This window comes from Pteropus alecto, unplaced genomic scaffold, assembly GCF_000325575.1.
Source record: "Pteropus alecto unplaced genomic scaffold, ASM32557v1 scaffold359, whole genome shotgun sequence".
NCBI classification, from domain to species: Eukaryota; Metazoa; Chordata; class Mammalia; order Chiroptera; family Pteropodidae; genus Pteropus; species Pteropus alecto.
The window spans coordinates 1,044,427-1,054,053 of record NW_006443119.1 but is presented as its reverse complement, the minus strand read 5'-3'; the positions used below and the strand labels follow the sequence as shown (position 1 = coordinate 1,054,053).

Below are 9,627 nucleotides of genomic sequence, written 5' to 3'. Positions count from 1 at the left end.
TTAGATCTTGGGTGGGAATCACCTCTCTAGTAGAAACCAGCTCCCAAAGAGTTCCTGGGTGTGTTAGGTCTTAGAGTCTCAGGCAAGCCCCAAGAATCCCCCAAAATAAGTCAGATTTTTGTGTCTTGGCTCAGCCACTGGTAGGCAGAGCACTCGTAAGCAGTCGGGCCCTTTTATTACTCTAAAGGCTACTTCTCTGTCACCCTTTCTTCCTCTTCCACAGCTGACTAGTAGCACTATATGACAGGGGACCCCCAACTCCTGAGCTGTAGACTGGGACTGGTCCATGATCTGTTAGGAACTGGGCTGCACAACACGAGGTGAGTGGCAGGTGAGTGAGCGAAGTTTCATCTGTATTTGCAGGAGGTCCCCAGTGCTAGCATCACCACCTCAGCTCTACCTCAGATTATCGGGCATTAGCTTTTCACAGGAGCACCGGTCCCTGGTGCCAAAAAGGTTGGGACTGCTGCTATATGAGACTTCTTCCCACACCTCATTAGCCAGTTGCTGCAATGTCATCTTCAACAGCCCATCTCCAAACATGTTCGGCATTGGTGTCTGCTCTAGTCTGGAAGAGAAATGGAGTTCTCAAGATTTACTTACCGCAGTCGAAGATCAGCTGTCTGAAGGAAAAGGGAGACAGGATGTTTCCACAGGCCTGCCTAGGAGGTCTCCCATTCACCTCCCTAACATTTCCACCAATCTAATCATTCAAAGATCTCAAAGCACAAGCAGGACCACTCTACTCTATCAGCAGGAGCTGTCTCTGTCTACCATGTCCAAGTTAGGGCACCCCCACTATCATATCACCTCCACACTGTAGCAGAATTGTCATTCTCCTCTGCTACCTGTGAGTTCCTTGAGGGAAGGGGCAGTTTTTTCTACCACTGTATGCCTGTCACTGGGCACAGAGTCCAAACATGGTAGATAGCCAGTTGAATATTACACATAGTTCTTCTCACTTTGCTAAAACAAATAAAGAACAGAAAGTTGTGAGCTCTCCTGGTATGGATCCTACTGTTCTCATCCACTGTCAGTGGCCATTATTTATTCTTGTCCTCTTTCCAGCTGCCTGACCTAGTTTTTGTTTGCTGGCCTTTGCTTGTCAGATGGGTAGATCCCTTTCTGACCTCTAATCCTTTCCTGGGTACTGGTGGCTCTGTCCTCCCTATGGCCCCCACCATGGCTTCTTAGCCCAGCTTCAGGGCAGGAAGCTTAGCCTTCTTAAACTCAAAGTGGGAAAGTGCCTGGTCTTCCATTTTGAGCCCTGCAAGGAGAGGTCGCTCACCTGCTGACAGCGGCTGCGAGGATGCCGATGCTTGTCTCCTTTGGAGGAGCTGACGAGTGGCCTGGAGTCATGTTTACTTGCAGCATGAGGTTAAGTGAACCCTTCTCTGAGACTGAAATCCTGTAGGAGAGGGTCAGAGAAGGCCCTCCTGACTTCCTCCCACACTGAATTATCCCACAGACCTACAGGCCCATCTGCACAGTAGTCTGGTGGGCTAGGAGGTCACCTTCATGCTACTTAAAGAAGTCTACACTAAAAAAAAAAAAAAAGAAAGAAAGAAAGAAAGGGCAGCTCAGAACTGGTCAAAGTTAAGGGAAATTAAAGCAAGAGGAGTAATACACAGTGTTGTTTCAGTACGGCTTACAGATAGCAGGCTGGGGTCATCTCAGATGGGTGAGAATGCCTTCCAAAGTAGGGGAGGGTGCTTTACTTACATGGCAAAGGGCTTCTTGAGGCTGGAAAAGAAATTATCCAAGATGAAGCTACCCTCATCCACAAGGAATACTAGCTGGACGCCTCTTGCCTGTAGCAGGGCTGAGATCTTCTTAGCTCCATCTGTCCCGGACACCTGCAAGCAATGAACCCAGAGCCACAGTCCTTCTCAGCCAGACCTCTAGAGATAGCTAATGGAGACCCATTCAGCTTAGCTAGGAGCTCTAGTATCTCCCTGCTCAGTCTCCCTTCTTTGCGGGGTGTGTGTGTAGCGGGGTTCTCAGGGCCCTAGACAATCCTACATCACAGTTTCCTTGAATGTTAGAGCTAGAAGAGCAAAATGCCACTCGTTTCACAAATAGAGAAACTGGGACCCAGAGAATGAAGTGGCTTGCCCAAGGTCAAAGTAAGTGGCTTTACTGGAAATGAAACACATTCACTGATCTCCTTGTTAGTTTTCTTTCCATCATACTAGTGTCTCTTGAGGTATAGCTGATGGGCCACCTGCTTGCCTCAGATATTACCAGGGAGTTAGTTAAAAATTCAGATCTATGCAAATCATTAAGTAAAAGAAGCCAATCTGAAAAGGCTAATACTGTATGACTCCAACTATCTGACATTCTGAAAAAGGCAGAACTATGGAGACAGTGAAAAGATCAGTGGTTGTTAGGGTTTGGAGGAAGGAGAGAGGGTTGAATAGGCAGAGCAAAGAGGGTTTTAAGGACAGTGAAAATACTCTGTATGATACCATAATGATGGTTAGATGTCACTGTCCAAATCCACTGCATGAACAACAACAAGAGGTTACTAACCTGTGGGCTTTGGGTGAGTATGATATGTCAGTGTAGGTTCACCGATTGTAACAAATGTACCACGCAGGTGGGGGCTGGTAAAAACGAGGGAGGCTATGAATGTGTGGGGGGAGGGGGCATATGGGAAATCTCTATACCTTCTCAATTTTGCTGTGAACCTAAAACTGCTCTAAAACAATAAAGTCTTTAAAAAACAAATTCAGACCTATGACACAAGGCCCAGGAATCTGCATTTTGGTCAAGGACTTTAGATAGCTCTAGAACACAGATACACAGAGTAGCTGGAAAACCACCACGTCATATCCTGAAGACTCTGCAGCTGGGGAACAAACTGGACCAGGGTGACAAACCCATCCCTCCCCTGCCCCCTGGCCAACAGGGGTCCCAGAGATAGGTATGGGGCGAAGGGGCCCTACCTCCTCATCATGGCCCAGAGCAATGAAGAAAGATCTTCGGGGGATGTAGTTTCTGATCAGCAGGAGCTCCAAGGCCTGCAGGATTGCCTGGGGGCAGAAGCATAACAGATGAGGAGCAAGAATTATTATCTAAATGGGAGTATCAGGACATGGGCGACATTCAGCTGCCTGCATCAGGGCTGGTGGGACTAGAATTAGATAGACTCTCTTTAAAGAGAACAAATTCATATAGTCCCAGGGGACAGCACGTAGGGAAGCCGAGCTCTGTATAAAACCTTTACCACCTGGAGAAAAGTATAAATTTATCAATGTCAGAGCTGCAGGGGTCCCTGGGGATCACCTACTCTAATCTGTATTTCATGGCTGAGAAATCAAGGCCCAGAAAAGGAAAGTGACAAACTGATGGCTGAAACCTAGGTCTCCTGGAGCTAAGGTTTTTTCTACCATAACCTCCTGTCTTCCAGGGATCAGCCCAGCACCCTCCATCCTGGGTTGATTTGTAGGGTCCCAAGGCAGAGAGAACACAGCATTTCAGACCATCACAGAGTTCTTGTTGTCCAGTGTGCCTCGACCATAGATGAAGCCATCACGTTCCAACCCAGAGAATGCGGGCACCTCCCAGCCTTGGTCAGAGGCAGGCACCACATCAATGTGAGCCATCAGCAGGTAGGGCTGCAAGCTGGGGTCCGAGCCTTGGACAGTGAATAGGTGGCTGTACTCTCCCACGACTTCATGCTGGATAAAGCTGGTTTTGAACACAGTAGGAAAGACTAGAAGCGAAGGGATGAAAAGCAGGAAGAGAAAGCCAGATTTAAGTTTCGTTTGGTTTTCCCACTATTTGGTGCCTCTGCTTTTTATGCAGCCTCCTTTAGGAAGCCTTCTGGGACAAAGCCAGTCTGATTTCTGATTTGCCTGGACAATCTCTGAAATTCCTCTTCCCCACATTTTAATGGGCTATTGTCATGTAATAAGTAACATGCACATCAAGACTCCACCATTATGATAGTCAAAAATAGCTCAAGATCTGGCTTGGTCTTGCTCATAAGTACATGTTTTAAGGCTATGCAAACTAGGGGTGTGTGAAATTTTGAACATAGTAGGCCCAGTATCTAAATTACTTGGAACCAAACATGCCAAATGCATCCATGCATGTACATATATATATATATACACATACATACACATATATATGTAAAAAGAGGAGATATTTTTATTTTAGAAAACAATACTCCTACTGTTTATGGTATATGGACATAGAAGATTGTTCTGTTTAGTACAAGGCCACACTTCTGCGTCCAAGTATGGATGTTCCCAGGGTCAATTATTCAGGTTACAGATAAGTCTTAACACAGGTGGCCTTAGATATATGGGAGAAATAATTTTGATTTCCCTCTGGGCTTTGTTGGAAGAAATCACAAATTCCTCTGTGGATACCTGAAGACAAAAACCCAAAGAAGAATATGTTTTTATTTAGTCAGCCAGTTTGTCTAGTTTACTGTCCTTATACATTTATTTCCATACTTTTTTCTCCTATTTAGTAAAGACTTCCAATCTAGCTTCAGCCTGGCTGCTGAGGATGATTGCCAGATCTGTCTGTCCCATAGTGTTATAGGAGGGGCTCCTTGCTGCTCCTAGTTCAGCTTCTCCCACCCCGATAACTTTAAAGGGGCTGGTTTTTTTCATTGAATCAGGTGGCCTTATACTCACCATGAGCTTTTCCTATGGCAAGGGGGGAGTTTCAAGTCTCCTTTTCCCCCTTGACCTTTCCTTCAGTTCATAAGCAGTGGGGGTGAGAAGAGAGGACCAATGTGATAGTTCACATGTACACACTCAAAGGACGCCCAGGGGAATTAGAAATTCCTTTGGTTGGTCACAAAATAAATCCTCTTTATTACCTTCTTAAAGAACCATGTCCCCAGTCCCGCCTCTCTCACATGTTCCCCACAGTTTGTGGCTGACCTTTACGAATGTATCCGCCAAACTCAGACAGGGCTGTTCTGTTGTACTCCCCGGGCCTGAAAGACACTGTTGGGATCTGGATGGCACCTGTCAGAGTCAGATAGTCAGAGATGGGAGATTACAGATGATGAAAGCCATTGGTATTTCCACAGACCTTTGTGCATAAGAACTTCTTTGTATTCATTATCTTATTGTGGAGGGCAAAACAATCCTTTGAGGCAAGCAGACTGTTTTCCCAAATTCAAAGGTGAGGAAACAAGCTCAGAGAGGTTAGGTGAGCTGCTCAAGATTGTTCAGAAATGAGCAGCAGAACTGGGATTTAAATGTAGGTCTTTCGGGTTTGTTTAAGCTAATATGGTTTCTAAAGGAAAACGAAGTCTAAGACTGTGGGGGCTGGGGAATGGGGGAGAGTAAGTTTTGGACCTTGTCCCTGAGTGGGAAGCTAGACAGGGAACAACGTAGTCGCCAGAAGCCAGGCTTAGAGAAGTGTGGCATTCCCAAGCTTGGGCACGAGGTGCTGCGGGTGGGGAAGTGGGGAGGGACAGGGGCTGGGCTGGGGTGTGTTGCGGAGCACGAGTTAGAGTAGCGGATTCTCTGCGGTGGGAGAGAGGAATCACGGTTTGGCCCAAGGGGAAAGGGACTCATATGTGAGCACAGGTGAGCAAAGGGGACCCAGTCTCACCTTTCAGGGCTTCCTTCATCGCGACGCGCTCCTCTTGGCTGAACTCAGAAGGAATTCGCGACGCCCTCCGATGCTCCTTGCCCCAGAGACCCTTAGATCCGGAGACCGTGGGGAAATCTAGCAGCAGCACAGCAGCCAGGGTCAGCACGCAAATGTACGGCCGAGCCATGCTTCCCCTAAAGTCCCCGCTGCTAGTCTGCGGCTGGAATTTGGACATAAACGTCCAGCCCCGAGTCCTTCGCTGTTCACTACTCCAATTCCTGCGATGACCTTAGCCCTGCCTTATTACCAGACCTTGCCAATCGTCGCTGGCCTGGGCCTGCGGGCCCTCCAATTGACGGGATGGCCCCGCCCCAGGCCCGCAAGACTTTGTGAGCTGTGGTTTCTAGCAGACTGATCTAGAGCAGAGGTGAAGCGGGACTCCAGGTATGTAGCAGGTCGTTGCTATACTTGATCTTCTGCTTTTAGATACCGGTAAATCCCTTTGCTACGTGACAATAAATCAAATTAAAAGGGAGGGGGGAGTAAAATAAAATGAGTGAAGCTTGTCAAATGTTCATAAATAGCTGAAATAAAACCAGTCAATCACTGAAATAGTGATGAGTAAACACTTATTGTGCACACACTAAAAAGACAGTTTGCAAACTGGAAACATTTAAACCAAAATATGGAATAAAGCTCAGGGGTATATTGTTATAAAGAAATTTATATCGTGAGAAAAGCAGTGACTGCTTATTCTTCACAGTAATCAGTTACAGTATTTGAATTTTCAGTGGTTACCGCATATCAACAGTGGGAAACAGTTCAAATTTTGCTTAGGATTTTCAGAGGCATAAGCCAGAAATGACCCAGGTCAAATTAGTTTTGCAAAAGAACTTAATTAAGCTTCGTTTGTATTACTAAACTGGTTTCATCTGCTCAGGGAAACTTCAAGGCTGGTCTCCGTTTATTTTTTACTTTAACAATTAACCACTTTTGATCATTGTCTCAGCAGACTGAGAGGATGACAAACCAGAATAGCATTGTTCTCCGTTACCACAGTTGATGTAGTCAGGCCAAAGAATCACACATTTACTGTTTCTATTAATAGCATCAGGCCGAGGGCCATGTAGTCACCAACCTCACCATTTACGTGCTTGATGTTGATTTGGTGTGTGAATGGCTACTGAAAGACATTTAAAACCCTTGAGAGTATATAACACGTTAGAAAGGTTAATATGATGACTATAGAGAGAATTTCCCAGAGCAGAGATTCCCAATATTTAATCAACTAAATAAATCAAGTAGGTTTCAGTTTGTTAAAAGTTGTTTGCATAGGTACAACATGATGTATTAGCAAATATATATCCCCATGAGTACTTAGGACAGGATGAACATAAGAATGTTTTATTTCAGGAGGTGGTGTTGCAGGTGAGCTTCCACCTAAATTAGGCCTCTATGTGATGTCAGCAATCAGGTAATTTAACAAGAGGCATTTCTATGGAAATAAAAGAAAAACAAAGGTTAATAGTTTGAGCAAATTATAAATTCAGTTTCTGAGTTTGGAGAGTGGCCAGCTGTAAAGTTTGGATTCAAAGCATTTTTAGATGGAGTGAGAGTAAGCAGTGGCAATCTGACAGATTTTTCTGGTTTGCAGTTTGAATATCTCTGATGATCTGAGTGGCCCACATAGCAATAGTCACGAAGATTGTGCACATGTCAGCTGTTGGAGTGATCTCTCTAAAGTTTATGTTAAGTTGTCTAGGTTTAGCTTGTATAGCTTCAGGAAAAAGGCAGTTTTGGTTTCATAGTGATTCCAAGTCAAAAGCGTAGGAGAAAATTGGAAATGTTAATTTGGAGAGTTCTAGCCAATATTGGAGGAAACTAGAAGAATTCAGGATCCAGTTCAGAATACAGGCAGAAAACAAATCTAGTAAAAAATTAATAAATGGAGTTGGAGCTGCCATCCCAGAGGAAGTGCCTTGTACGCCTTGTGTCTCAAACTTTTGGAATGTTAAAACAGGCAAAAACAAACAAACAAACAAACAAAAAAAACCTTTGGATCTGAAGCAACATTGTGTCCCTAGAACTGTTTGCAAAGATAACAAAAAAGGAGGTATTAATGGCCACCAGACTGATGGCTACTGGACTGAACATTGAAAACTTTGTTTAGAATTAGCATCACTGTGTTAGCTTATGCACACCTATAGAAATGCCTTCCTTCTATTGACCTAATTGTTCTCCTTCTTTTTCTCATAAATATCCCTTGCTTTTGTCTCCTAATCAGAACACCATTTGGGCTTCTGCCTGAATCAGTGCTTCCTGAATAGCTATTCCTTTTAGATCACAAATAAGTGCTTGTTGCCTCTCACTTTGGCCTTTTATTTTTAGGTTAACAACCTAAAAGACAATTCACAGTAGTAGAAACTGACATCCACAAAAGTGTATTACTGAAATATAATCTTTCTTTCTATAATCATCCCCATTTCTATCAAAGAAAACCTAGTAAGATTAATTGCAAATTAGTCTAGTTTTATTAAACATGGCTTGATTATTTACATCAGTGCAGCAAGAACTGTGACTGTCCATACAGGCTCTTTTAAATCTGTTGGGACTTTAAATTTTGTTGGGACTTTTCACAAGGAATCTCAGATTAGGTCTTGAAAGTCTCTTTGGGCTAAAAAGCCAAGGACTTATCCAATTATATCCTGTTTTAAGGAGAACAGATTCTTATTGCACTTATACAAATAAATATATTGTCATGAAAAATAGGAATATTTAAAAAGAGTTTCATAATTCTGAAGGTCTCAGGTAAAGAAAAAAAGATAAAGGCTTCAATGTTTATTGTGAAGATACACTTTACCAAATAGCTGTAAGTTATAGATATCTTCAAAGAGAGGAGAAAAAGGGGTGCTTTAAATCTGGAATACCAAACATTGGAGAACCGGCAGTGATTTACATAAAATCATAAAAATTATAACCATCTTCATAGTTCATTCGATTTTATGTGATTAATTCTTGTTTTGTTTTTCTTGGATTGGTAGTTTTATGAATCAATCAGTATTCCATTAGATTTTTAGAAATCTTACCCTGTTAAGTGTCATAATTTTAAAGTGATCAGAAACCTACATTCTAGAGAACTTGTCAGGGTCTTTTTCATGGACCTTTTTGAAGATGAAGTATTTTCGCAGGAACACTTTTGCAAAAGCATCAGAGTAAAACGATAACTGTGTGCAAATGGTGAAAAACTTAAAAATTGCCATGGTTAAAGATCTGATGAGAGTTCACATACACATATAAAGAAAATGATGCAATTAACAAGTAAATTTGGTTATTTCTATGACATATAACAATTCAAGATAATAACTAGAATTATGACTGATAACATTATACCAGGATATATCAGAATTTTTGGAAATTTCATGTAATTTCTGGAACACTTATATAAATACAAAATAAAGACTGCTTAGTATTACTTTTTTATTTGACAATGATTCTCATGTAGTTTAACATGTCAAATGATTAGTTTGTTCTTTTTATTCCTTAGATTCCACATATAAGTGAAATCATATAGTGTTTATCTTTCTCTGTCTGACTTAAATACCTTCTAGGTCCATCAAAGCAATATCTTTTTCCATCTCCTTCCTTTTAGTCTGTGTGTGTCTTTTAATCTGAAGTGAGTCTCTTGTAGGCAATATATGTAGGGGTCTTGTTTTTTTAATCTTTCAGCCACTCTATCTTTTGGTTGGAGCACTTAATTCTTTTCCATTTGAGATACTTGTTGATAGGAATATAGTTATTACCATTCTTTATGTATGTTTTTGATACATGTTTTTTCTTCTTAAAGAAGTCCCTCCAACATTTCCAATAATACTGGCTTGGTGTTGATAAATTTCTTTAGCTTATTTTTGTCTGGGAAGCTCTACATCTGTCCTTCAACTCTAAATGACAGCTTTGCTAGATAAAGTATTCTTGGTTGTAGATCCTGGGTCTTCATCACGTCGAATATTTTGTGCCAAGCCTTTCTGTCCTGCATAGTTTCTTTTGAGAAATCAGATG

The 9,627-nt window shown here is 42.4% G+C and overlaps 1 protein-coding gene across 1 annotated transcript in view; it reads right to left on the bottom strand.

The window, feature by feature from the left end:
- The window catches only part of PM20D1 (peptidase M20 domain containing 1), a 17,205-nt gene extending 11,447 nt beyond the window's left edge, over positions 1-5,758 (bottom strand). The window contains exons 1-7 of the mRNA XM_006922842.2: positions 5,590-5,758; positions 4,908-4,994; positions 3,486-3,718; positions 2,949-3,035; positions 1,723-1,856; positions 1,289-1,408; positions 451-568 (exon numbers count right to left, since the gene is read on the bottom strand). Of these exons, the coding sequence (XP_006922904.1) occupies positions 451-568; positions 1,289-1,408; positions 1,723-1,856; positions 2,949-3,035; positions 3,486-3,718; positions 4,908-4,994; positions 5,590-5,758 (948 nt within the window). The remainder of the gene's footprint in view (positions 1-450; positions 569-1,288; positions 1,409-1,722; positions 1,857-2,948; positions 3,036-3,485; positions 3,719-4,907; positions 4,995-5,589) is intronic.
- Between the last annotated feature and the right edge of the window lie 3,869 nt (positions 5,759-9,627).